The sequence below is a fragment of the Neurospora tetraspora genome (genome assembly GCF_033439725.1).
Source record: "Neurospora tetraspora strain CBS 560.94 chromosome Unknown B0H65scaffold_1, whole genome shotgun sequence".
In the NCBI taxonomy this organism is placed as follows: Eukaryota; Fungi; Ascomycota; class Sordariomycetes; order Sordariales; family Sordariaceae; genus Neurospora; species Neurospora tetraspora.
Window position 1 is genome coordinate 5,628,715 of NW_026944383.1, and position 24,667 is coordinate 5,653,381.

General features: G+C 54.2%; 10 protein-coding genes across 10 annotated transcripts; 5 read left to right on the forward strand and 5 right to left on the reverse strand.

Moving 5' to 3' along the window:
- Positions 1–634: 634 nt before the first annotated feature.
- Positions 635–3,142, forward strand: B0H65DRAFT_51030 (histone deacetylase RPD3). Its single transcript, XM_062828385.1, has 4 exons — positions 635–992; positions 1,064–1,364; positions 1,434–1,975; positions 2,025–3,142. The coding sequence occupies exons 1-4, from the start codon at positions 780–782 to the stop codon at positions 2,934–2,936; spliced, it is 1,968 nt and encodes a 655-aa protein (XP_062686917.1). The 5' UTR covers positions 635–779; the 3' UTR covers positions 2,937–3,142.
- A 935-nt stretch (positions 3,143–4,077) lies between these two features.
- On the forward strand, positions 4,078–6,140 carry B0H65DRAFT_416505 (TAP-like protein-domain-containing protein; the record flags this gene model as incomplete). The annotated part of the gene is made up of 2 exons (XM_062824041.1): positions 4,078–5,008; positions 5,080–6,140. The coding sequence occupies 2 exons, from the start codon at positions 4,078–4,080 to the stop codon at positions 6,138–6,140; spliced, it is 1,992 nt and encodes a 663-aa protein (XP_062686918.1).
- A 691-nt stretch (positions 6,141–6,831) lies between these two features.
- B0H65DRAFT_544786 (uncharacterized protein) lies at positions 6,832–7,251 on the forward strand (the record flags this gene model as incomplete). Its single annotated transcript, XM_062829326.1, has 2 exons — positions 6,832–6,852; positions 6,964–7,251. The coding sequence occupies 2 exons, from the start codon at positions 6,832–6,834 to the stop codon at positions 7,249–7,251; spliced, it is 309 nt and encodes a 102-aa protein (XP_062686919.1).
- On the reverse strand, positions 7,208–9,287 carry B0H65DRAFT_51081 (uncharacterized protein). The gene is made up of 2 exons (XM_062828435.1): positions 8,170–9,287; positions 7,208–8,100 (listed from the first exon to the last, which is right to left on the reverse strand). The coding sequence occupies exons 1-2, from the start codon at positions 9,200–9,202 to the stop codon at positions 7,493–7,495; spliced, it is 1,641 nt and encodes a 546-aa protein (XP_062686920.1). The 5' UTR covers positions 9,203–9,287; the 3' UTR covers positions 7,208–7,492.
- Positions 9,288–10,317: 1,030 nt separating this feature from the next.
- Positions 10,318–12,343, forward strand: B0H65DRAFT_452332 (uncharacterized protein). The gene has a single exon (XM_062826096.1). It carries the CDS (start codon positions 10,739–10,741, stop codon positions 12,014–12,016), a length of 1,278 nt encoding a protein of 425 aa, XP_062686921.1. The 5' UTR covers positions 10,318–10,738; the 3' UTR covers positions 12,017–12,343.
- A 717-nt stretch (positions 12,344–13,060) lies between these two features.
- On the reverse strand, positions 13,061–14,057 carry B0H65DRAFT_413622 (peroxisomal membrane protein 4; the record flags this gene model as incomplete). Its single annotated transcript, XM_062823853.1, has 5 exons — positions 13,061–13,434; positions 13,471–13,667; positions 13,745–13,771; positions 13,835–13,950; positions 14,028–14,057. The coding sequence occupies 5 exons, from the start codon at positions 14,055–14,057 to the stop codon at positions 13,061–13,063; spliced, it is 744 nt and encodes a 247-aa protein (XP_062686922.1).
- A 1,023-nt stretch (positions 14,058–15,080) lies between these two features.
- On the reverse strand, positions 15,081–17,394 carry B0H65DRAFT_51159 (ferric reductase NAD binding domain-containing protein). Its single transcript, XM_062828494.1, has one exon. The coding sequence runs from the start codon at positions 17,256–17,258 to the stop codon at positions 15,264–15,266; it is 1,995 nt and encodes a 664-aa protein (XP_062686923.1). The 5' UTR covers positions 17,259–17,394; the 3' UTR covers positions 15,081–15,263.
- A 1,803-nt stretch (positions 17,395–19,197) lies between these two features.
- Positions 19,198–20,071, forward strand: B0H65DRAFT_505434 (Ctr copper transporter family-domain-containing protein; the record flags this gene model as incomplete). Its single annotated transcript, XM_062827991.1, has 4 exons — positions 19,198–19,268; position 19,412; positions 19,439–19,707; positions 19,750–20,071. The coding sequence occupies 4 exons, from the start codon at positions 19,198–19,200 to the stop codon at positions 20,069–20,071; spliced, it is 663 nt and encodes a 220-aa protein (XP_062686924.1).
- Positions 20,037–21,778, reverse strand: B0H65DRAFT_564305 (uncharacterized protein; the record flags this gene model as incomplete). The annotated part of the gene is made up of 3 exons (XM_062830250.1): positions 20,037–20,664; positions 20,732–21,416; positions 21,514–21,778. The coding sequence occupies 3 exons, from the start codon at positions 21,776–21,778 to the stop codon at positions 20,166–20,168; spliced, it is 1,449 nt and encodes a 482-aa protein (XP_062686925.1). The 3' UTR covers positions 20,037–20,165.
- Positions 21,779–22,363: 585 nt separating this feature from the next.
- Positions 22,364–24,556, reverse strand: B0H65DRAFT_51284 (peptidase S28). The gene is made up of 3 exons (XM_062828609.1): positions 24,145–24,556; positions 22,961–24,084; positions 22,364–22,904 (listed from the first exon to the last, which is right to left on the reverse strand). Exons 1-3 carry the CDS (start codon positions 24,238–24,240, stop codon positions 22,460–22,462), a joined length of 1,665 nt encoding a protein of 554 aa, XP_062686926.1. The 5' UTR covers positions 24,241–24,556; the 3' UTR covers positions 22,364–22,459.
- Between the last annotated feature and the right edge of the window lie 111 nt (positions 24,557–24,667).

Below are 24,667 nucleotides of genomic sequence, written 5' to 3' on the forward strand. Positions count from 1 at the left end.
GGAAAAGAAAGCCATTTTTTCATGAAATTTCATGAAATTTCTGAAATTTCTAATTTCAAAAATTTCGAATCGACCCCTAGCAGTGACGGAAGGTTGAGTGGATTACATAATCTTATCTGGTCTGCTACCGCTCGGCAGGCAAAAGCGGTTGACCTCATATTGGCGGGTCTTGGAGGTTCAACATTGCCTGCCGAGGGGACAGACAGCTGTTCAATTCGTCCTCTGATTGGATAACATTGATTTACCAGTGGAGAACAGCTCAATTGCACCCCACTCATGACCACCACGATGCCTGCCCGTTCAGGTTGCTGGTCGGGTGCTTGCGCTTCCCCGCCTGTCCGCCCGCGGCTTCAGGGCCCACGCATGGACACGCACCGACCTCAGCGCTGGCTCGTACAAGCAATTCTGCCAGTGACACGCCGGCGTCTGGAATCTCCAACTAAACACCATCTTTCTCTCTGGCAACCCATGACGATACCGCCCGGGTGATTTGCCACATCACGGGTATATTCGATATCATTCTTCGTCACTCTATCGATATCATCAAGAGTGTCTCTCGCCCACTCCGCCCGGCGCCTTGGACCTTCCATTTCCTTCACGACGGGTTCTGACCATCCCAGCTGGAGTGTCTCCCGATCAGCGATAACTTCCACTTCGATCTCAATATCCACCACCACAACACCACACACATCACACAACCCACAATCCGAATTGTACCGCGATAGTCCTCTGTATCCGCCAACGCAACACGACGGGCAACCCGGCAACATCTGCCCACCATGCCTTCCACATTCACCGATCCCGCCGGAGTCGCGCGTGACGAGCCGCTGTATAACGTCGTCCACAATGACAAGAAGCGGGTCGCCTACTTCTACGACTCAGACATTGGCAACTATGCCTACGTGACCGGCCACCCTATGAAGCCCCATCGTATCCGCCTTGCCCACAGCCTGGTTATGAACTACAATGTGTACAAGTTTCTCGAGGTTTACGTAAGTTTGGCTCTCTCGGTGGCGGTGGTGATGGCTCTACGTCAACAAATAGCTGACCCTCTCTGTGTTAGCGTGCAAAACCAGCCGTTACTGCCGAAATGACACAGTTTCACACCGACGAGTACATTGAGTTTTTACAAAAGGTTACGCCCGACAACATGGACGGTTTCATGCGCGAGCAGGGCAAGTACAACGTCGGCGACGATTGCCCCGTTTTCGACGGCCTATTCGAGTTCTGCGGCATCAGTGCCGGCGGCAGTATGGAGGGTGCCGCCCGCTTGAACCGTGATAAGTGCGACATCGCCATCAACTGGGCCGGCGGCTTGCATCACGCAAAGAAGAGCGAGGCTAGTGGTTTCTGTTATGTCAATGGTATGTGGCCATCCACAATTTCCTGGTTTCCTTAAGGGGACCCCCATGCTTACCTATCTCCTTGGACAGATATCGTCTTAGCTATCCTTGAACTCTTGCGTTTCAAGAAGCGCGTTCTCTACATCGATATCGATGTGCACCACGGCGATGGTGTCGAAGAAGCCTTTTACACGACGGATCGCGTCATGACCGTATCCTTCCACAAGTACGGCGAATACTTCCCCGGTACCGGCGAGTTGCGCGACATTGGTATCGGATCGGGCAAGAACTATGCCGTCAACTTCCCTCTCCGCGATGGTATCGACGACAACACCTATAGCTCCATTTTCCAGCCCGTCATCAGCGCCGTCATGCAATACTTCCAGCCTGAGGCTGTTGTCCTCCAGTGCGGTGGTGACAGTTTGTCTGGTGATCGTCTTGGCTGCTTCAACCTGAGCATGCGCGGCCATGCCAACTGCGTTAACTACGTGCGGAGCTTTGGACTGCCAACTTTGGTTCTCGGCGGAGGTGGCTATACCATGCGCAACGTCGCAAGGACATGGGCCTACGAAACTGGCCGTTTGGTCGGTGTTGAGATGAACCCAGTCCTTCCATACAACGAGTACTACGACGTAAGTGTATATACCTTTTTCTTTTCATCATTTTGCTAACAAACTCTAGTATTACGGTCCCGACTACGAGCTCGATGTGCGTTCTTCTAATATGGAGAACGCCAACAGCCCAGAGTACCTGGAGAAGATCAAGATATCAGTGATAGAAAACCTGAAGAAGACCGCCCCAGTCCCCTCTGTCCAGATGCAGGACGTTCCGCGCCAGGGCTTCGGTATGTCGGACGAGCAGGAAGACGAGCTCGACGACATGGATGAGGACGAGAACAAGGATGTCCGGCGGACACAGCGGCAATGGGAGAAGGAGAGGGCCAGGCAGGACGAGTTCGAAGAGAGTGACGACGAGGACATGGCTCAAGCCAATGGTGTGTTCAAGCCGAATGGACCGCCGCGCCGGTCCATTCTCGACTACAAGAACCCCAAGGCAGTGGAAGATATGGATCTCGATATTGGAGAACCGGCTCCGGCTTCAATTGCCGCTACCGCTGCCGCGGCCGCTGCTAAGCCAGTGGAGCCTGTTGCTATCGACAATGATGAGACCATGATCGACGATGACGAAGTGCAACCGGCCGCGGCTGAACCTGAAGCTGAGGCCCCCGCAACGACAGCCGCGCAGCCTGAAGCAAGCTCAGCGGCCAAGGTTGACGAGGACGGCGATGTGGATATGGCCGAGGCCGATGAGAAGCCTACAGAACCTGAGGCGGAGATCAAGACCGAGGAAATTGAGACTGACCCTGCTCCGGAGCCAGAGGCGGAGCGCAGACCAAGTCCCGCCGCCGCCACTTCGGAGCCCGCTACCGAGGCAGCACCAGCCTCCCCCAAGGCCGCCTCGCCCGTACCAGAAGCCAATACTGAGAAGGCAGTGGCAGAAGAGCCAAGCAAGGCCGCCGAGGAGGCATCCGACAAAGTCCCGGCAGCAACAACAGATGACAAGGAAAAGGAGGCCGACAAGCCTCAAGAATAGGACGCAACCCCCGCACAAACACTCAGTACGTCTGATAGCTCGGACTGATCGGGCCCTGAGTACGTCGGCAAATTTCAGTTGTGTTATCCCGTGAGCATGATTGGCATTGGCGTTTGGAGAGGTTTAGGGGTGTTGTGACGAGGAAAATGTTATGTTCAATGATTCCCCCGCATTACATGGTTGTTTATGCTTTCTTTAACTTCATTTCTTTTACTCAATTGGAAAACTTTTCTACGAGTCAAGCGTCTAATAAAGGTGATTTTAACTACACATGGCTCGTTGTTGATATGTGATTGTGGTTCGGAAGCCATTGATGTTCACCAAGTGGTGAACGCTTGCCCCTAGTTGATCGGACTTATGCCATTCTCCTTCACCCTCGTCTCCTGAAGAGCTTGATCCTAGATCGCCAAAGATGCCCCGGCCTCCACTTCAGACATCGCGTTGTATCATGCGGGGTTGTCCTGCGGAACAGAGTACTGCAGGGTGGAGAAGGGGAGGGGGAGGAGGAAGAGGAGGGGGGAGTTCATTTTTTTTAGCTTCCCCCCCCTCTGCAGTGCAGATACAGTTTACCTCTAGTTAGACGAGAAGACCCTATGCAGCTTTACTGTTACTAATTATTGAAAGGACGAACCCCAATTGGGCGTGCAGTTCATCCCCGCCAGTTCCCTATTCCCGGACGGCGATCCATCATCGCTCGGACTTGGGGCTGATATGTTTACCTTTAGCGGCTTCTCTATTGGAGCATTTCGAGGGACTGGACCCTTGGGCTCTACATACACGACCTCGACGACCTCCATCCCTTCACACGTACGTAGGGTATGCAGGAGCTAAATACATAATGGTGATCAACCACACCTTGATATTGCCAGACTAAGGTGTCAGCCAATCTGGATTCCTTTTTCAATCTTCAGCTGAAAAAAAAACTTCAAATGGCGCCAAAGATCTCCGAGACATGATTAACCCCAACGGGTCCAATGATGGCAAATCCCCGAGTCGTACAGCAAAGAGTTCAGCTGGTGTTCAGCATATCCACATTCATACTTTAGATAAAGCCCTCGCCTCTTGGTTCAAGCCCGATGGACTTGACACTCTGGAACACATCATGATTCCTCCAGAGGCATCCATGGCGAGCAAGTATACGATGGACCGGAAACTTCGAGACGGAGCGAGTCACCGGCTGCCCGCCATCAGTACCTCTGAGCCACATCATTCGTACCAGACCACGCATTCGGGGATCACGAAGATTGCTCGGTTGAGTGCAGCCTTGGCACTAGCGATACTGGTGGTGCTATCACTGTCAGATTTGTCCGCACTTTCCTGGACAACAAGCCCAAGATGGCCTCCTACCAACGCAGCCCATCCGTTGGGTAGCTCCGAGGACACGAAAAAGAAGGAAGAGGATGAGTTCAACTGGGCGAACATCACACCCAGTCCACCACCAATACAGTGGCAACCATGCTACGATGACGAACTCGACTGCGCGCGGCTGGATCTCCCCATGGACTGGCAGCAAGCAGACGCAACTAATGGCTCTGCTTCAGTACGGCGTGTCATCTTAGCCATCGTCCGTCTCCGAGCTGCCGTGCCTTCAAACAGCCCCGACTACCGAGGACCAGTCATCTTCAACCCTGGCGGGCCGGGAGGGTCGGGGATATGGTCACTCCGCGACCACGGCAAAGACCTGCAGACGATCGTGGGCACCAACCACGATATCATCAGCTGGGATCCACGAGGTATCGGTGCTTCAACGCCGCGGATTGACTGTTGGGCGTCGGCACAGGATCGTGTATACTGGGATTTGCAGGACCCAGGTGTGGTGGATGCCCATGAAGGGGCAGTGTACGATGCCTATGCTAGGGCGGCTGCGTACTCGCAAGTTTGTGAGCGGAATATGGAGGAGTCGGGGATCTTGGAGCATAGCAGTACAGCGTATCATGCTAGGGATCTACTGGCGATTCTGGAGGCAACGGGGGAAAAAAAGCTGAAGTACTGGGGGTTCAGCTATGGGACAGTGCTGGGTGGCACGTTTGCTGCTATGTATCCGGACAGGGTCGAGAGGATGGTCAATGATGGTGAGTCTTGTTTGCAAAAGGCCGGACGGCCTCGCTGCTTCGATGAAGCTCGCTAACCTCGACTATCACAGGTAACGTTGACTACGAGGATTGGTACAACGGCACTTATATCAAATTCGCCCACGACACCGACAAAGTTATGGAAGCCTTCTACACCTTCTGTCACTCCGCCGGCCCGGATCGATGTGCCTTCCATGCCTCCTCTCCCCTCGCGATCAAGTCTCGTCTCGACGCCCTCCTCACCAAGCTACGGGCGCATCCCATCCTCGTTCCTCAGGGCCAGTCTCCATCTTCAGACCCAGCTGAACCCTACCACGTCCCCTCACTAGTAACCTACTCCCGCATCCGCCGCCTGCTCTCCGCAGCCTTCTACCAACCCATCCTCCGCTTCCCCCAAATCGCCCCCGTGCTATCCAGTCTCGAAGCAGGCGACGCCCTCCCTTACCACCACTACACCCTCTCCGACTCTCCACCAGCGGCTCCCCCCTCCCCAACTACCTGCCAAGCCGACGGCGACGACCCTCTTCAACCTCCCCCTTTCATCTTCTTCGAAGAAATAGGCAACCCCGACGTCTTCACAGCAGTCGCGTGCTCCGACGCTGCTCCCTTCATCTCCACCCCCCACGACTTCGCCCTCTACGCCCAACAGCTACTCAACATCTCTCAGGCTGCAGGCGCGGTGCAGGCTTCTATTCGGTTATCTTGCGCTGGCAGGACTGTCCGGCCTCGCTGGGAGCCGTTTAACTCTTCTTCGTTGGAGGCCTTCAAGGAGGTGCAAACGGCTCACCCGGTGTTGTTCATCAACAACGAATTCGATAATGTGACGCCTTTGATTAGTGCACGGAATAATGCCAAGGGATTCAGGGGGGCGAGGGTGGTGGTGCAGAGAAGGAGTTGGGGGCATACGAGTTTGGCGGCGCCGTCGGTTTGTATGGCGAGGGTGGTTAGGGGGTATTTTCAAGGGGAGGGGATGCCGGAGGAGGGGAGGGAGTGTTGGGGGGACGTGGTGCCTTTTGGCCCGGATGTGGAGGAGGTGACTGAGGAGAGCGATATGGATGGTCAGGAGGATCTGGAGTTGAGGAGGGCGGTTTGGAGGTTGGCGGGGAGGAGGAGGATGTATGGGGTTCTCTGATGGGATGGGAGGACTTGTCGTCCTGAGGCTGCACGTGTCCAGGACCCGATGTTGCTGAGGTTACATCGACCTCTGAGATCCTACATGAATGGGATTTCCGCAGTACCTACCTAGTACATCAACATCCCGACGGCATTTTACAGGATAACGCATTTCTCTTGGGCTTGTCCACCTAAGATGCTAGAAGCACTTGGCAAACAGATAGAATTGCGTGACACCGGAGCTCAGGTTCCAATCATGGCTACCTCTAGTCATTACGGGAAAGTTCTTCGACGCTTTGATAGACACTTCAGCAATGCTACGCCCAGCTAGGCTGATAATTTTCATTACAGCCTTCACTCGGTACCGTTGATGTTTGTTTACCCCATGTCCTAGATGTCTGGGTAGTGAGATTTTAGGTGATCCCTTCGATTTTCGAAAGTGGATGCGGCATCCGTTGCGAAGTGAAAACTTTCGCTACGGGGTCGTATGGTCGAAGCATCATGGAAACCATCGGGGAAGATGGAGAAAGTTCTTTTGTGTATATAAGCACCATGAACCGACCGCCTTCGATCTGATCTCGGCGTCTTGACTGCACATGCTACTTCAGTGTAGATCCGTCGGTTCCAGACTCTCCAGTCCAACTCGGTGTTTTCTCACAGTCACTCTCCGACGAGCTTTGAGGAGAGTGGGGTGCATGGGGGTGGGCATCATGGGGTTGGGGGGACTTTTGGTATGTTTCTTTCCTTTCTTTCTTTGACGTGTCTTTGTGTGATGATTTCTGTCTTTGATGTCTGTTGGGATATGGTTGCTAACTTGCTGTGTGCCGTGATAAATAGGCCAGATGGGTGATCTCTTCCAGTGGCCGGCTGATCCCATCTTCTACCTCCACCATGCCAACCTCGACCGTCTGTGGTGGTCGTGGCAGAAGCGGAACTTGACTACCCGCTTGAAGGATATTTCAGGCCCGAGTGTGATGATCGATCCTACCAGTCCCCCGGTTACCCTGGACTTCCCGATGACACTCGGTGTCAGTTATGAGCAGGGCACCATCGGTGATGTGATGGATATTCTGGGCTGTAAAGAGACGGGTATCCTTTGCTATGACTATGATAAGGTGTACACCCTTTAGGTGGTCTAGAGAATAAGTAGGAGGTAACTGCGGGGGGTCCTGAGGTTCAATTGTTGCAAGAACTGAACGGAAAAATACGTTAATAACTCCATTTCCCTTGATAGGCATGTCCATCCTGTTATCCCAAACTCCAAGCAAGTGCATGTTGCCATTATGCCATGACCTTCTCGCCCACATAGGAGAGCACGTAATCAGCCAAACGAATCCTTCTATACCTCCTACCTATCGACCCTCCCTACCTCTAGACAACCACACTCTCCCCCTCGACCACAACCTTGGGCACCTCATACATCTCCCCCTTCCCATCCCCCAGCTTCTCCAAGCCCGGCAACACCAAAAGCCTCGTTCCCTTCTTTGCGGCCTCCTTCCCACCCTCCCCTTCCTCCATGTCCCCAGCTCTATACCCATCTCCACCCCCCTCCGATCCCTTCCCATCCCCAGCCGCATCAAACACAAACCGCCACTCACATCCATGCGCAAACAACACGTACCCGAAACTTACACACTCCTGAATCACGCCCTCCAGGTTTCTTTCCTGATCAAAGATGGCCCGGCGGTCCGAGTGAACGAAGATGCCTAGGAACTTGTTCAGGGAGGCGCGGAGGCTGGTTACTTGGGCGGTGATGGTGGAGGGAGGGGTTAAGATTAGGGTTGGGATTGGAGTTTGGTTGGGGGGAGTGATGGTGGTTGAGGAGCAGCGGCGATCTTCGGGGAGGGGTGAGGATGTGTTGTTGGTGTTGTGGTTATTGGCAGTGGTGGTGGGGGATGAGGGGGAGAGGGGGTGGGTGGTGGGTTTGTCGAGGAGGAGGTAAGCGGAGAGACGGCGCCAGAGGTTTAGGGCTGTTGCTGCTGTTGGGAGGGTTAGCTTTGTGCCCGGCCGGCGGGTTGTACCAAGAGAGAAAAAAGGAATGTGCTTACTCTGGGGAGCTATGGAGTTCTTCGTCATGCCCGCCGAGGGAATCGACTCAAGGAAGGAAGTAACCTGTCGCGGCAAGAGCGAGATACTACCCGGGTGAGACCGAACATGGTGCAAGTCCAAAGCGGAGAAGATGGTAAGCGCGAGGAAGTGGCGGATGGCTGCGAACCGGATTTGCGGATCCTTGGAGAGCTTCAGGATCAAGGCGTGGGTGCGGTCGTCCAAGCCAAAGGCTGGATCTGCCAACGCCTGGTTGACTCTGAAGACCTCGTTTCTGCTCCCATCTAGTTGGTCCAGATGGTAGTTGTTCTGGACGTGTTCCTGGAGGAGATAGCCGAGGGCAGACAGTTCTGATTTGATCTCCTCATCGCTCGCGCCTTCGAGGATGCCGATGCTAGACAGGACGTTGTTGAGACCACCTGCGCCAGCAGACGCAAGTAACGCTTCGTTTCGGACACTGCTTCTGGAAGACAGTCTCTCCTTTGGCGGCGGAGCTGGAGGGAGGAAGGTGGCCATTGCTGTGCCTTCATTGTGAGAATCAATAGTGCCCCGACGCTTTCGACGCTTGACACCTAGGCAGAAGTAACCGATAAGAACTCCGACCAAAAGACCCAGAAGCGCCGCACCGATAGCTGCGCCCGCAATGGCGCCTCCATTCGTCTTCGTGTGGGTGACTGAGTGAGTGGCGGTAGAGTGAGCAGCTGTACTAGTAGCGTGCGTAGTAGACGCCGTCGAGGTCCGTGAGATGCTTCCCAAGGAGACAGCTCCAGTTTCAGCAGCGATCCGATAGCTACATTCGAAACTGGTGTTAGTCTGAGTGCTAAGGGTGGCGGACACGAAATCGACAACTGCATGTGTTGGAGCGTCAATATGGAACTTTTTTGAGCCTCCGCCGATGTTCACATCATGCTGCTTGTCGCCGAAGAGGAATTCGGGGCACGTGAAATTGACGGCAGGGACAATTGTAGAGGCAGGTGTGAACCATGTTGTCGTCATGAGAGTCAGCCATGCTGTTGATGTCGTTGGCGAAGCCATCTCTGCTCAAAGGAGTCAAAGGATAAAGGAAGACTCGAATAACGGTAGATTTTGTGGAGTCAGCAATAGAAGGAATCGCTCCAGAACTCCGAAAAAGAAGGTAGTTCGAGGAGAGAGAAACCCGCCTCTCCAACTGAGGGAGATTTGAAAGTGAGCGTAAACCGTTTGCTTTCATATTCCCTCTCTTCGATTCCGAAACAAGCACCAAGAAGAGATGAAACTCCTTTGGCCGGCTTGCCCCACGAAACACAAACCCGTAAAAGAAGCAAACGCAGTCCTTTTATGCCAGTCATTTTGCGCATTTGGTGTTTCCGTGTTTGTGGTCCATAGCACGGGTGCACTGTCAGTCGCCTTTGTATTGCCCCAGTCGACCACTTTTCCTATGGTACTCCCGTGCGATGCGGCCGGCCGAAGGTATACTTCATGTCTTGGTTTTGCCGGATATTGGGTCTCTGGGGACCTACATGCTGTCATACTGTGCTACGAGAGATGCGGTCGCTCCCGTTGATGATCACGACTGCGAGCGTAGAGTACGGTACATTACCTCGATAGAACCCTAGGAGCCTCATGCCTGACTGTTGTGTTGCCCTTGGCTAAACTTCAAAAACTCGTTGCCAAGGATCACGACCCAAGACTTGCTGACTTCGATTTGTTGACTTGCCGATAGGCTGGATTGATCACCCAGGCAACTCTATCGCAAAGGATTATCAAACCGCTTTGGTTTCCATGTTAAAGAGCTCATCGCGATGGCTTGGCGATCTCGATATCTTTGCAAAGCTCGCCGTATTATGAACTCGAAGCTCCACAGACTCGTGGTGTTCAGGGATTTAGGGCGGGCATACCTTTCTCGGGTCGAGTCGAGGCACCTCCACTCGGACCGCTCTCACTTGGCCGTTAGCGCACAAGCGCCCACTCATCACATTGTAACGTCCAGAAGAAGCCTGGTGTTGGCTTTGGCAGTGAAGCCATTCCCACGGTACTGAGTTCAAGGCAGTTGGGACTCGCACATGCCGTTTTGACAGCCTTCCCCCGATGCCTTTGTTGACATGGTGATAATGGAGGGCCAGAAGGGCCAGACGGGGCCCCGTGGCCCCTGGTCACAGTGACCAACCGTCCGCTTGGCATGCAGGGACCCCCCTTGGGTCGCCACGAGGTAGGGCTGATCCAGCCAATCCCCTCTTGACTGGACCCTTACGACCCTAATGGATCCCCCCTCTTCGAGTCTCCTCACCCCCGAAGTCCGAACTTCCTTGCCTCCCACCTCCATCTTACGACTCCTCTTTCAACATCCGATTCCTCGACCGGCAGCACCTTGTTGGTCACGCACATTCCTGTCCCTGGTCTCTGGACTCTCTCTCTCTCTTTTTTCAGCAAACCTGCTTCGGTCATTCAGATTCCCATTCATACCTATCAAATGGCACCGCCATAGAAAAGGAAAGGACACGGACATAATAAAAGGGGACTTGGCTGCCGCTGGATACGGTCAGTCGTTCGTTCGTTGCACGTTTCGGCCGACTTCGGCAACCTAAAGCAACCATGAGTTTCACGTCCACCATGTCCAACAATAAAACCCATTTTCTCCGCCTTCCCGGCGAGATACGCAACCAGATCTACGAGTCCCTCCTGGTCTTTTCTGAGCCCATCGTCGTCCACGCCGAAGAGTGGCACGAAGAGCACGACGGCAACAACAAGTCTACTAAGGGTGATGGCGTGGTTAGGGTGCACCTCGACAACGCCTCGGAGCGAAAGCGCTGGCCGCTCTCCTCCCGCTTGCTCACCGTCTTTCTCATCTGCAAGCAAATCCACCTAGAGGCCACCGCCGTCTTCTACTCGCACAACCAGTTCCGCGCCCCGCCTTCCCTGTGTCGGTTCCCGGACGCCCAGCTCCAGTCCAACTATGTCATGCGCGGCTTCATCGACAGGATCGGGCCGCGCAACTTAGCCTGTCTCCGCCACCTGTGCATCCCGTTCCCGCTCGACTCGGGGGGCCAGCGATATCTGGACTGGCCGCGTCGGTCCTTCGACGGCCCCCTGGGACTCTCTCCGGCCAAGCTCGACACTTTGGTCCTTCGCGCCAACGTGGTGCCCGGTGCACTGCCGAGTCTGTGGCGAAGGTGTCCGAATATCGAGGTCATCGAGTTCGATCTCAGTTGGTCCGGCCCGGGGCATTCCTTTTGGAAGGGGGTCCGGCCATATGATAGGGAGATCTTGCTCGGCAGCATGGATGCAGCGTTTCGGGAGGAGTTCAAGCGCCTCAGGGGTATTGTCGTGAACATCCACTACGACGGGCCGATCCGGGAGATCAGCAAGTCGTGCGAGGTGTTGATGGAGGAGATGCGCGGCTACGGATGGAAGGTCGAGGTGCGCGATTGCAGCGGCGAGAAGGATCAGTGGCTGAGGATCCCGTATTGGCATCGGCCGTCGCCGTCGCACGGCTTTCGATGGGACGGATGGATGACCGACTACAGTGCTGCGTTTGCTGGCGGCAGTGGCACGCAGGGCGACGACGACGACGGCGACGGCGCTGAGCACCATGTGAAGCCTACGGCTGAGCGGAAGCGGCAGTTTGCGAAGGATGTCGGACGAAAGATTGTGCGGTCTCGGGCGTTCGGGTGGAGCGTGGTCGTGATCTTTTCGCCTACTATTCCGGTGTTCATGGCTATCGATAGCATCAACAAGAGGAGGAGGAAGCGGAAGAACGAGAAGCTTAGTCCGGGACCATCGACTGCTAGTCTCTCCCACCGAGGTTCGCTTCGCGACCGAGGCACGGCAGTTGGAGACGTGACAAGTGGAATGACGAGTAGCATCCGATGATGCTGGTTGGGGGAATGGGATGGAGGAGTGACGGGATGACTGGCGCATAGGTGTTGGCCTGTGATCCGATACTTGCAGGAGGAGGAGTATGACGGTGTGCTGGCCACGCCGGCAGTAACATCCGATGCATTTACCTAGAGCTCCTAGACGTACAGTCCAATAGAGGTACTAGTTTGTTTGTTAGCTCGAGACCTCATGTCTACTTCCCTAGGCGTTTTCATATCTATTGATGCGTTTCGTTCCATGATCAACGCCTGATCCATCTTGAATATGTCAAATGCGATGCTGAATAGGTATGTGACGTTAAATTATATCAATATATTTTCGATCAATCTTTAAACATATCCCATCCGTACCTATCCGTACCTAATCATTTCAATGCGTCCTTATAAGGTTTGGGACAACTCGGAATACATCTCGTCCAAAATACTAGGAGTACCAAGGTAACAAACAAACCAGCAGTAGATTGTATATAGGGCCGTCCCGCATGGACGTTGGGAATTCGATTCCTCCTCTAGATTTCTTTCTTTATATTTTTTGAACATGCTGTTTTTTCTTTTCATGACATCTTTTCATTTTCTTTCTACTTCCTATCGTTATCTTGGGCACCATTCATGAACTGGTGTTGTTTTTTTTCTCCTTTTTCTTGATCATGAGATCATGCAACCCGTATATACCTACCTCTACGGTAATGATGCGTAGGGGCTGTGGGGATGTGTGCATACTGCAATCGTAGACGAGAGACAGGAGATCCGCATGATCGCCAAGTCGATTAAAGATGCATTGGCATGGTCACTTGCATGGCCAAATATGAAAGCCTTCTCGGTCCCTTTTCCAAGCGCTAGGTCCATGTAGTAATCCAAATGACTCCCTAGATAAGGTACAATGACCATTTTGGCCTCTTCGTTGACAGTCAGATCCTGATAACATGTAGGAAATGGAAAACAGCCAGCAATATGTGGGCCGTTTGGTATATATAAGAAGAAATGCAATAACTAACCCGCTGTGATATCCCAAATGATGTCCCCTGCTTCGGAGCCGCGCTTATTTGTTATGCCAGAGGAAGTTGCGCAACCCATCCCATGTATCGGCATCTCTATAAATGTACACCATACTGCTGCGCAAGCTAGGTTGCAGCTCAGCATCATGCCACCTAAACAGGTGCATGACACTGGCCCATGACACAGCAGCGAAGACCGGCCAAGCATAGTGACTGATGGCGGTGCTATTGTTGGGCTCGGACACGCCGGGCAATCCATAGCCGGGCTTGACGGCCAGGCGCGCTAGTGCCAGCACCACCCGCGCAAAGACGTAGACGACGATTTGCTGGTTGACGCTCGAGATTTTGCCCTTTCGCGATCGCTGGCCGAATACGACGTAGCCTCCGAGGAGGCCGGCGAAGAAGCTATCGTATGGACCTATAGTTTATCCCAAAGGGGAATCGGTAAGCTTACGTCCTCTCTCGGGTATGCGCTTGACTTTTTGCGCCGTCGCAAAGGGGGGTATGGGTATCCGCTTGCCTTCCTTGCCTGGTGTTGTCCCGTAATGTTTTAGAAGATAGCAGACGGTCTTGTATATGGTCGCGAACTTTGCCAGATTCGTAGCGTGGGTTTTCGTCGCCCGGAAGACGAGTTTCGCTTTTTCTTGGAGACTGGCGCAATGGTAGACATAGTTAGCTGGGTGTCCATGTGGAGGCGGGAAAGGGGTAAAGGGGGGCTATAAACTCACGTCCCAGATCGAAATAGGAGCATCATGCTGTCGCATTATCGGGTCAGTCTTGTTGGGCGTTAAAGTGATGGGTTCAGAATGAGGGCGTACACCAGCGCGTGCGGAAACCGCACCTTGGCTCCGTAGACGGCGCCATTGCGAGCGCCCTTGACAATGGCAAGAACGTCGCGATACTTGGGGTCGAGGATTATTTGTTCGACGGAAGCCTGTCGCGCAATTGTGTCAATATTCGCGCGTTCGGGTTCGGGGTGCCTTTTCGCAAAGGGCGTTGTTGTGGCCGCACCTTGAGGCTCTCGAGAGCGGTGCTGGACATTATGCCTCGGCTCAAATGGGGTTGCTGGGAAACTGGAAGGATGACGAAATGGGCTGCGCGCTGGCAAGTGTCGGTTGTATTCTAGCTCATTGGGCGACAAAATGGGAATGGGGCGTGAGTGGATATCGAAAAAAGAGAACAAAAAGGTCGGATTTCAGGAACGGGTGGGATTTGGAGAATGAAAACGGGAGCAATTCGAGGTCACGGTGTAGGGTAGACGGGACTCGGAGTGTAGACGAGATTTGGGTTGACATGCGACGGCGCCGCGGCACACGGGGGCAGATCCACGGGCAGGTGGGACGGGAATGACGACGGCACATGTCGGTTTCGGTGGAACTTTTTGGGGGCTTCCCCGCAGATTGTTCCATGGGTCGCTGTGGGACCACTGGAGATCAGTTGGAAATCCAGTAAAAACACGCGCCTACAAAATGGCATGTGAAATTCCCATCCCTCCCGTCATCCCTCGTCCTGCCCATTACAAAAGGCCAACTTCACTTCCTCATATTGCGCCCAGGTTCCTCGCAGATTGGCAGCATTATCTTGGCTTTGACTATTATAACTCTTGCTGCAAGTTCCAAGCTTGTTTCCGAGCTACCATCTCGACAGGTTTTTCGGTTCACATCTGCTCCAGCGATGTTGTGTGCCTGAGATCAGGGGCATCTGAGTCCATGATCTGATGTTCCCCGACCCAACACTGCAGCGGACCCACATTTCTCGTTTCCTTTGTTAACAATGGTAGGAGACACTCACCAATATCTCCCCTGTTCTTGAACAAGAAGTGTAAAGAGGCACTTTGAGTAATGCGTAAATTATTACTCCTATTCTCTTGTACATTTTCCATATGATTGTGGCCATCTGGTCCCCAGGTCGAACGGCGAAAGGGTTTGGATCCCTACCTTATCTTGGTAGTAAGCGTCCGGCAAGTGTGACGACGAATACTCTGGGCACAAACCCATCCGGTTTACTTTCTCCAAGTATTATATTGTCTTCAACGTGCGTTACATGTCTTGCTAAAGACATCAGAATCACTAAAACATGATAAGTGAAGCCTTGTCTAGGTCTTCTCAGCGAGACACAAGACATGGTACAGTTTTCATGAGCATGGGATTCAGGCGCATCTGGTTCTGAGTTCGTCGTTTGTTCATGATTTGACATTATAGGTAACTAAACATAAAAGGCGGTATCTCATCATTAACAGCAGGGAAACTACCACTCTAACCGATCGTCACACACGAGCCGCACATCGAAGCGGTCCTCGCCCATCCAGACCTTCGAGCCAGAGTTGCAGTCAGCGACAACACTCCTCAGCTCGCCAATCATGCCAGGCGGCCCACTACCAAACACCCGTGTTGAGCCTTGAGCAACACCTTCGACGAAATGCTTGACCACAGCCGTGACATCCGGCCTTCCTCTCGCCGTGGAGCTGTCTCTTCGGGCAGACATCCTCGGCGCTCTCTTGATGTCGTCATCATCCTCCTGTGACGACTCTCCACCGCAGCAAGTGGCCGATGGGGCCGCCTTTGCGGCATCATCATCTGTGACGAAAATACGAATGGTCAGACCATGAGCAGCGCCGAGTCTGCGCAACTCCTCCATCTCGGGCTCAACCCACTCGACGTCTTCGCTTCTCTTGATGGCCCAGACCAGCTCGACCTTCCTTCCGTGGTTCATGTGTCTGTCCCGGAGCAGATCGATCAGGAGGGGAAGTACATAAGTGATACCAGTTCCGCCGGCAACGCAGAGAACGTTGACGTCGGGCGTCACGCCCTCCGCAATGCTCTCGCCATAGGGGCCCTGGAGGATGACCGGGGTCGTGGGGACGATTGCCTTCTCCGACAGCGCACCAAGTTTATCCCGCACAATCTTGGCCAACTTCTTCGTCTCTCCGCCCTTGGCCCTCAAGATATACGAGTGCCTGACCGTACCCTTCCCATTTTCCACCGGCCACGACAGCGGCGTAAACGGGTGACTCTGCCAAATGCTTCCCTCGGTGAAGCACAAGAAAAAATGCTGCCCAACCTTCCACGCCCTCTGCGGGTGCTCAAAGTCCAACCGCACGACATCCCCATGCTTCTCGTCCCTCCGCAACTTCATCTCCGCCTGCGCCGCCGCGAACCCCACCTTGCCCTGGCTGGGGATATACCCGTAATGCAGCAACGCCGTCCTAACCAATCTAGCACCGCGATCCACAAACCACAGCACCAGCCCGGGCACCAGAAAACACTGCAACTGCTTCCAATGCCCAATCACGGCGCCAATGTACACCATGGCCAGGACGTAGTGCGCCTTGCGGAAGAATTCATACCCCGTGCGGCGGATGGTCCACTGAAGCGTGCCCACCCACAACAGCACGAGCAGCACCAGGGCCACCACGCCCCAGCGGGCGTACGACTGCACGATAAAGGCGTTCCACACGCTCGGCTGCGGGCGGTACAGGCGCGCCTCGACGATGACCCAGCCGATGGTGTGCAGGATCGACTGCACGAGAATGATGTGGCCCGTCCAGCGGTGGAGGAACATGAAGCTGGTGTAGGGGACGCCCGTGATCAGGGATAAGATCGATTCCCGGCTGGCGAGCAGGATGGACAGCGGGGTGAGGGCGTAGGCCAGTACGCCGACGCGGTCGGCCCATGGGCCGAGCGAGGTGCGCGTGTTTTTGATGTGGGCGGGTTGGCCCTTGATGGGCGTGATCCATTTGGCGTAGACGATGCCGACGAAGGACCAGATGGTTAGGTAGCCGATTAGGACCAAAAGGATGAGGACTTGGAGGCGGGTGACTTGGCCGAATACCGACTTCATTCCTTTGCTTGAGAGGAGATATCTCCGTCCCGTGGCGCCCACCGCCCTCATCGCCCTGGTAAGTCTCCCCACCGAGCGAGGCTTGGTAACCACCTCCCCCGTCAACAAATTCTCCTGCTCACAAGGCATTTCGTATCTACTCCCCCCATCACTGCCCATCGATAACCGCCTGACGACTCCCCAAACAAGCAAGATTCCCAATATGGTTGCCCAGAGAATACCGGTGTAAAGCATCCCCCGGTCGTGGGCAGAGTACACGACGTCCAGGTAGGCGCACGAGCCGGCGTCGTTTTGGCAAGGGACCACGCGGTAGGCGTAGCCCCAGTGCGGCTCGAGGTTGGATTCGCCGGTGAAGTTTTGGATCATTCTTGCGGAAAGTTGGGATTGACTTGGTGGTGTCATGGTGGATGGAGAGGGTGGCCGTTGGCCGTTGGACGCCGGGTAAGCCGGGGAATTAGAGTTGGGGGTTTATGTAGGTGCGTTAAGTGTGGTAGTTGGTGGTTGTTGGTGAAGTTGTTATTGTTGTTCCATTGCCCGGTGGTTTGTGATCGACAAGTGTTTGCCGGGTTATTGATGTAATGGTGGTGGTGATGGTTAGACAGACCGGATGTGATTTCGGTAATCTTGAGTCCCAGCCGTTGCTTGTTGTCAATCAATGTCAAGGCGAAAAGGGGAATGGATATGACAACAAGTTTATTGTTCAAGAAAACAAAACCCTCGGAGGACAACCGGCCGGAAGATCAAAAAGGTCAAAACCACTCGCCAGTCCCTATCGATCTTGAACAAACTCGTGATCTGGAATCTCGAAAAGGAAACGAAACGGAGCCTGGTTGCGTTTGAGCTGATTTCATATTGCCAGGGGTTCGCCCACTCCAGTGGGGGTTGCGCTGGAACTGGTAGTTGGTACAGCGAGTGTGAAGCGAGCGCCGAGAAAGTTGAGCAAGTTTCCATGTTTCCATTGCAACGGTGTTCGTTTTCTGCGGTGCTGTCGCAATCAGATGTCTCATCTTCAACAACAGTGTTCCGGGAGCCGAAACCCGCCTCCCGCTTTCCCGCTGCCTGCAGTGGTGTTGTCGCCCCCCCCCCCCCCCCCCCCCCCCTTTTTTTTTTTTTTTTTTTTTTGGTAAGCATGTTTTCCATCTCGCCCAGCTCTGCTGTATATCATGCCACCGCAGATTCTCCCTCGTTTTCCTCTCATTCCTTCTCAGTCATGCCATTGAGAGGATTTGAGTACATTCTCTTCCTCCTCGCACAGCATCTCGAAATGCCAAGTCGATGAACACGAAGAAATTGAAACGGGACCGGTGTCGAGATAAGATGACGCTGGAGTCTGGACACAGCTGCGGAGGTTGAGCATCTTTGAGCACGTTTTTCTGCAACCATTCCTGGACTCAACCACCTGTGCAGTCTTGGCGGCAGGGTGCGGCGCGTGCAAATGGGAATGCCCCGATTCTCATTGGATAATTCAATCCAGGTCCCAGGGACTCGGAGCTTCAACCCCCCTGAACATGAAGGGATGGAGGCGAGACGAGCTTCCGTCTAGGCGAACGACACACGGCCACTCTGCCGGGATCGTGATGCTTCAGCCGCCCCCGATTTGATGATATTGACGAAATGTACATAGTACGGAGAGCTACGTACCGACGATGACCCTCTCCCAGGACCGGGCGGAGAGAAACATCACCAAACCTTGAACAACGTGGAAACGTGGACAAGAAGGTTCTCTTCCGATATTCCACTCATACCTGCTCTCTCATGCACCTTGACCCTTTTCTCCCTCTTTTTCACTCTTTCTCCCTCATCTCCTGACTCTTCTGCACGCTACCTAGCCTTACGGATGGAACCATTGCCGTCGTCGGCTTGAATCCAGCATCACTCCCAACTAGCAGCTGCTGGGTAAGGGGAGCCTGAAGAGCCGATCGAAACCGTTCTTGGGGGTGGGTCCCTGTCATACCATCCATCCATCGTCTGTTCGCCGGCTGGGGTTAGATACCTCTACTCGAAAACCTTCTCAGTCGCACCACTTGGTCCCACGGGTCATAGACTAAGGATATCGACGAGGTCATTCATTAGTCGTCAAAAAACGAGCTCAACGGCGGAGCTAAAAGAGGAACAACCTCGTCTCCTTCTCACGCTCATCATCATCATCTACCGACACACGCGCAGTCTTGATATCGTCGCCAACGTCTTCCGGCGGCCGCTACTTCACAAAATTATTACCACCACCACCAAAGCTTCCACCCGTAGCTCACGAGCTCACGAGCTCACGACCTACAACCACCAAACCGACCGGACTCTTCACCCCTTACTTACTCTTTCCATCTTATACACATCGCCAACCATGGCGCAACACAGTTCAACCCTCCTCCTTCCCAGAATGGACATGGGCCACGGGGACATGGACGGACCGGCGTGCAAGATTTCTGCATGTTACCCCTTTCCCCCCTTTTCCCCCTTTTTTCCATAGCATTTACTCCAGTCCGCGTGCACCACCCTTTCTTACACGTGAACTACCAATCCCGCTATTCTCACCCTATCCCCACTCCCCCTCACAGCGTACCTTACTAACAAATTCCAAACAGATGCTCTGGAACTGGTACACAATCGACGCCTGCTTCATCCACCCCTCCTGGCAAATCACCACGCGCGGCGCCTTCGCCGCCACCTGCATCGGCATCATGCTGATGGTCGTCTTGCTCGAGTTCCTTCGGCGTTTGGGCAAAGAATACGACGAGTGGATCGTCCGTGACTTTCGAAGGCGGTCGGCGCTTATTCGAGAACAACAGCGACGATTGCGTCAGCAGCAACAACAACAACGGCAGGCTTCATCATCATGTGGTACTGCGGATGCGTCAAAGACTGGGCTCTTGACGAAGACGTCGGTCGTGGAAAGGAGGGGATACATGGGCACGAAGACGACAACGACCACCCTGAAATTCCGCGCCAGTCCGCTGCAGCAGTTGATCAGAGCCGTGATTCACGCCGTCATGTTTGGACTGGGGTATCTGGTCATGTTGTTGGCCATGTACTACAATGGCTATGTGATTATTAGCATCTTGATCGGGGCGCTGATTGGCAAGTTTTTGTGCGATTGGTTGACGGTCAAGTTTGAGATTCCTGGCGGGGATGAGGAGGAGGAGATGGATATGGATGGGTTTACGGACGAGGTTCCGAGGCAGCAGGGCGTGGAGGATGCTACTGTTTGCTGTGGTTGATGCTACAGAAGCACAAAGGGGTGAGGAGAGGATGATAATGACTGAGAAGATTTTTTTTCTTCAATTTCAACACTTGATAATTAATGGACTGGCTTTATACCTTGCGATGCCACCCATTCCACTCCATCACCTCCTGCACCATACCTTCCATGGTGGTCAACACACCTCTATACCCCAGTCCACCGTCCTCGACCGGCCGACTAGCGCTGTCGTTCGTAGCTACCAAGTGCGTACAAATCGAGAACAAGCCAGGTTTCAGGTGCTTCACGTCACCTTTTAGCGGTGGCAAGACCCTGCGCAAGAAACGATATTTTGCAAGTAGGAGGCTGTACCATTCGATTGGGTAGGACGCAAGCAGCAAAGGCAGCGGGGGCAGGGAAATCGTCCGGAAGGGAGTCACGGCCAAGATTTCAAGGGCAAAGTACAGGTCACCGTAAGTTATCGGCGGGTTCGGATCGGTAACCACAAAGGGGCGACCGGCTTGTGGTGCGAGATGGCTATCCGGAGACGAAGCGAGGATGGCTTCGAAGTGGAGGTGGGCGATGGCAACGTTGATGCCATGGACGAAGGATTGGACTATGTGGGTGGTCCAACTGCGAAACGGGGACGAGAAGTCAGCCCCCTGTGTAGGAACCAGGTAAGGGACATACAACGACTTACGTCGGACAGACACCCATATTCAGCGGTCCGCCCACGGTATTGGACGTCGGATTCCCGTACACTCCATTCGCCGGCCGTATACATCCCGTCCGGAACCCCTTCGAGTTCGCGCCACAGACGATCCGCTCCGCTGCCGCCTTGGAAGCTGGGTAATTGGCATAGAACTCCTCATGTCTTCGCAACGGCTTGTCAAAGTCCGCTTCGTCCAGCACCTGCCAGAAATAGCGCGGCCACGTCCTCGACGTCGACGACTGAAACCAGAACAACAGCTTCCACGCCGCCACCCAGAATTCCACCGGCCGAATGCTTATACTAGCCGACGTGGTCGACACAAAGACGTCCGCCCCTGCCCGCCGCGCAGCCTCAACCACGTTTTGCGTCCCGCGCACGTTGACTGCCTCGCAAAAGGCGTATTCGAGCTTCGAGCGGTCCGAAGGGACGATGACAGCCGCGGTGTGGAAAACAGTCAGCGGAAGATGGGCAACTGAAGAAGGCCACGGCTTGGCAAAGGCTTGCTCGGTCGACGAGGCGGAAGAGATGTCGGTTTGGACAAAGTCGCAGTCACGCGCGGACGATGACTCGAGCATGTCATGTCGAGAAAGGGGCTTGAAGTCAACGATTCGGATGCTAGAGGGCAATTGGCCGCGCTGGAGGAGCTGGAGGACGAGATAGCCGCCTACGATGCCTGTATGCGTACAAGAATGGCATAGGTTGCGTGCTTCAGCAGATTCCGTCTCCGATTGGAGCTGACTGATTGTCGGTCGAGAAGGAGGACTACTTACCTGAGCCGCCGGTGATGATGTATCGTCTTTCTAGCTTCGGCGGGATCTGCTGGGCGTAGTTCTCGGTTGTGAAGGGCCGCTTCTTTAGCCGTTCGTAGGTCTCGAGGAGGTCTGTTCGCTTCCATCTTTGGGGTGCAAGCTTTTGGACTTCGTCTGGCGTTCCGCTGAGGACTTGGTTCAGGCGAAAGAGGTAGACTGATGCCAGCAGGAGAGAAAGTACCGCAATCCATAGCGCCGGCCTCTCGGCGAGCGCGAGGAAATCCATTGATTCATGGTGCGAGGAGAGAGGAGGAGGAGGAGGAGCGTTTGCTTGGGAACTGGGGGTGGTTCCCTAGTATTGACCGGCTAAAAGTCCATAACGATATCGAAGGTCCGTGGGGGTGACGGGGAAGAACAGGGAAGGAGGGAGTGTCGCGTAAAGTGCTTGCAGATTGGGAGGTGACACAGACCACTGGGCCAATATAAAAGTTATCACCCACCTTCTACCCAAGTCCTTGTCGTCCTTATTCCATTCCAGACTGCGAGACGTTCCTTCTCTTTTCGATCAACTTGTACCAACCACGGTTCACCATTAATGGTCCGATTTTTCCTTCTTGGTATCACTTCTCGGAGCCCCTCCCGTTCTCTGAATTGTTGGTACAACGGAAAAGACTGTAACAAAGAATGCAAAGAAGTACATTGAACTGCATATCAACATACATGTGCATATGCTTGTGCTTGTGCACGGGGTGTATCCAAGCATCTCTCCTCTCCATGCTATCCAGACGCTTTGTTCCAAAATAAACATGCTCGCTCGCTAAATGATCCTGCTAACATGCCTCCCCTTCACAAATCTCCCAAAACCCGCTGTTCATCATGGACGCCGCTGGCACCTGGCAGAAAGTTAGTAACACACCCCATCACAATCCACACACAGCATGCGAAACCCTCGATACGCGGGCCTCTCTCAAGGCTTCGTACTTCCACTCTTGTCCTTCTTAAAATCCTCAAGCCAAGCCTGCACAAAGTTCTTTTCGGCCCTCTGCGTCTCCTCGATCGGCTTAGGGGGGAAGTTGGGCGCAGTCTCGTTAGGGAACACGCCGTTCTCGTCCCAGTGGTGCACGCCGTCCTTGATCAGGATGAAGGGCTCGCTGATGGTGCTCTTGCGGTCCTTGAGGCCGATGGCGTGCGGGGTGGCCGCGCGCCAGGGGTCCTTCTCGCCGTCGATGATGGCCAGCCGCGGATAGCTGATGTTGAAGCCGCCGTACTTGTTGATGGACTCGACGTCCGAGGGCTTGTTGATGTTGAAGGCCTCGCGGCAGGCGATGGAGGTGTAGTTCAGGTCGATGGCGCGGGAGATCAGCGGGAGCTGGTTCCGTGGAACACCGGAGCCGGTTTGGAGGTAACCCCATCTGTGAATGATATGTTAGTTTGATTCGGAGAAATGCCGAAGAAATGTGCAACTTACTGGTCGCAAACTTGGTACATCCACAAGCGCCACGTCTGCTTAAGATCGTCCTTCTTGTAGAATTCGCTGTCATAGGAGGTAAAGCAGGCGTTCTGGTCGGCCTCATCGCACGACTGTACTTGGGTGACGTTGACATAGCCGATGTAGTTCAAAAACTGATTGGTGAGCGTCTTGGATTCCTTGCCGTATCCGCCAACAGTCAAGAGCTCCTGGACGTCCTTCTTAAGGCGAGCAGTCTCGGGGTACAGCAGCGCATTGGAGCTAACATTGTTGCAGTACTCTCCGTATGAGGTGTCGTTCAAGGCGGGATCCCAGTTGGTGTTTTGGAGTCCTGCGATACCGTAGCTGATAGCGTTGGCAAAGTCGTCGGTGTGGGTGAGGTTACCGAGACCGAATGCATCCTTGAGCTTCTGCACGTATTTGGCGTTGGCCTTGTTGAGGATGATGTTGTCGACAACGTGGGTGAGCTTTTGGGTAGCAGTCACGCAGTCCTTGGGGCCGTAGATCCGGGCGGCCTCGTAGTATTGCCAGTAGTCATAGATGGCCTCAGTGACACCGGATGAGGAGATGGCTCCCCAGTAAACATCGGGGTACAGCTTGCGCAGGAAGGCGACGAAGGCACCAGCATAGGATCCTCCGTAGGCGATGTAGGGGGTGTTGGGTGCAGTCAGATCCAGGTGCTCAAGACCCGCAAACTTGACGTTCTTGGCAAAGTAGACGGTATCAGCGAGCGCCTGATCGGTGGTGAGGAAGCGCAGGTTCTTGGTGCTGAAGTCGGAAGTCGGCAGACTCTTTCCATAGTAGCGATGCTCAAGGATGACGCCGACACCACCAGTTGCCTTGGCGAGCTGGTACGCAATGCCCTTTTGGAGGAACGGGAGACGTCCGACACCGCTTGTCTCACCGGCAGCTATGACAATGACGGGACCCCCCTTCTTATAGTAGGTCGCGTCGAACCAGTAGCGAAGGTCGAAGGTGTCGTTTGTATGCGGCTCGTACTTGGTGTCATTGTGGAAGTGGTCAACGGGCACCTTGATGGTCCGGGCAGGGTAAAGCAGCGTGGGGTCGGTGCTCTCCTGGATGGTGAAATCACCCTCCGGCTCCAGCGCAAGATCGCTCTCCGACTGAGGGGCTTGTTAGTCTCAAACTTGTATATAGCGATGGAAGTGACGAGAAGCACGTACCGACAAGCGAAGATTCCTGACTGACAGGGGCGCAAAAGCAGAGGCTAGTTGCGCAACGCAGGCCGTGGCGGCCAGCAGACGTCCAAGTCCCATCATTTTGAAGAATCCAAAACGACGACGACGAGTGTGGACGAAAGAAGAGAATAACCTTTGAGGAAGGGCTACTTACCTGGAATAAATAATGGGAAATTTTGATGGTCACTGAACAACACCTGAAAAGCAAGGCGATTAGCAAGGGTCCAGTGAATGGTACACCTTCCTCTTTGGGGTCTAGATTGAAGAAGTCGATGGACCTGGACCAGTATCGGCCCGCGCGTATCGTGCGTGGAGGTCCGTACCTTCCGTCCAGCTACAAAGCCGTGTAATGACCGTGAAAACGAGCGCGATGGCGAGCGAATGACGAGTTACAAAAACGCGGTAAGCTGCGCCGTAAGCCGGGGCGGGCGGTTGGTTGTGGTGGTGGATGCTGTGGATGGCGATGAGTCTGCGCCGTTCGACGCTGTGACACTGTAGTTGCTGCTTA

Bases quoted from the DNA above. Each gene is read 5' to 3' on its own strand.
- B0H65DRAFT_51159 (XM_062828494.1), bottom strand. From the start codon at position 17,258: ATGACACCACCAAGTCAATCCCAACTTTCCGCAAGAATGATCCAAAAC.
- B0H65DRAFT_51030 (XM_062828385.1), top strand. From the start codon at position 780: ATGCCTTCCACATTCACCGATCCCGCCGGAGTCGCGCGTGACGAGCCG. The intron at 993-1,063 runs GTAAGTTTGGCT...TCTCTGTGTTAG, and splicing joins ACAAGTTTCTCGAGGTTTAC to CGTGCAAAACCAGCCGTTAC. The intron at 1,365-1,433 runs GTATGTGGCCAT...CTCCTTGGACAG, and splicing joins TGGTTTCTGTTATGTCAATG to ATATCGTCTTAGCTATCCTT.
- B0H65DRAFT_51284 (XM_062828609.1), bottom strand. From the start codon at position 24,240: ATGATGGGACTTGGACGTCTGCTGGCCGCCACGGCCTGCGTTGCGCAA. The intron at 24,085-24,144 runs GTACGTGCTTCT...CAAGCCCCTCAG, and splicing joins TCAGGAATCTTCGCTTGTCG to TCGGAGAGCGATCTTGCGCT. The intron at 22,905-22,960 runs GTAAGTTGCACA...TATCATTCACAG, and splicing joins ATGTACCAAGTTTGCGACCA to ATGGGGTTACCTCCAAACCG.
- B0H65DRAFT_452332 (XM_062826096.1), top strand. From the start codon at position 10,739: ATGAGTTTCACGTCCACCATGTCCAACAATAAAACCCATTTTCTCCGC.
- B0H65DRAFT_51081 (XM_062828435.1), bottom strand. From the start codon at position 9,202: ATGGCTTCGCCAACGACATCAACAGCATGGCTGACTCTCATGACGACA. The intron at 8,101-8,169 runs GTAAGCACATTC...CCCTCCCAACAG, and splicing joins GAACTCCATAGCTCCCCAGA to CAGCAACAGCCCTAAACCTC.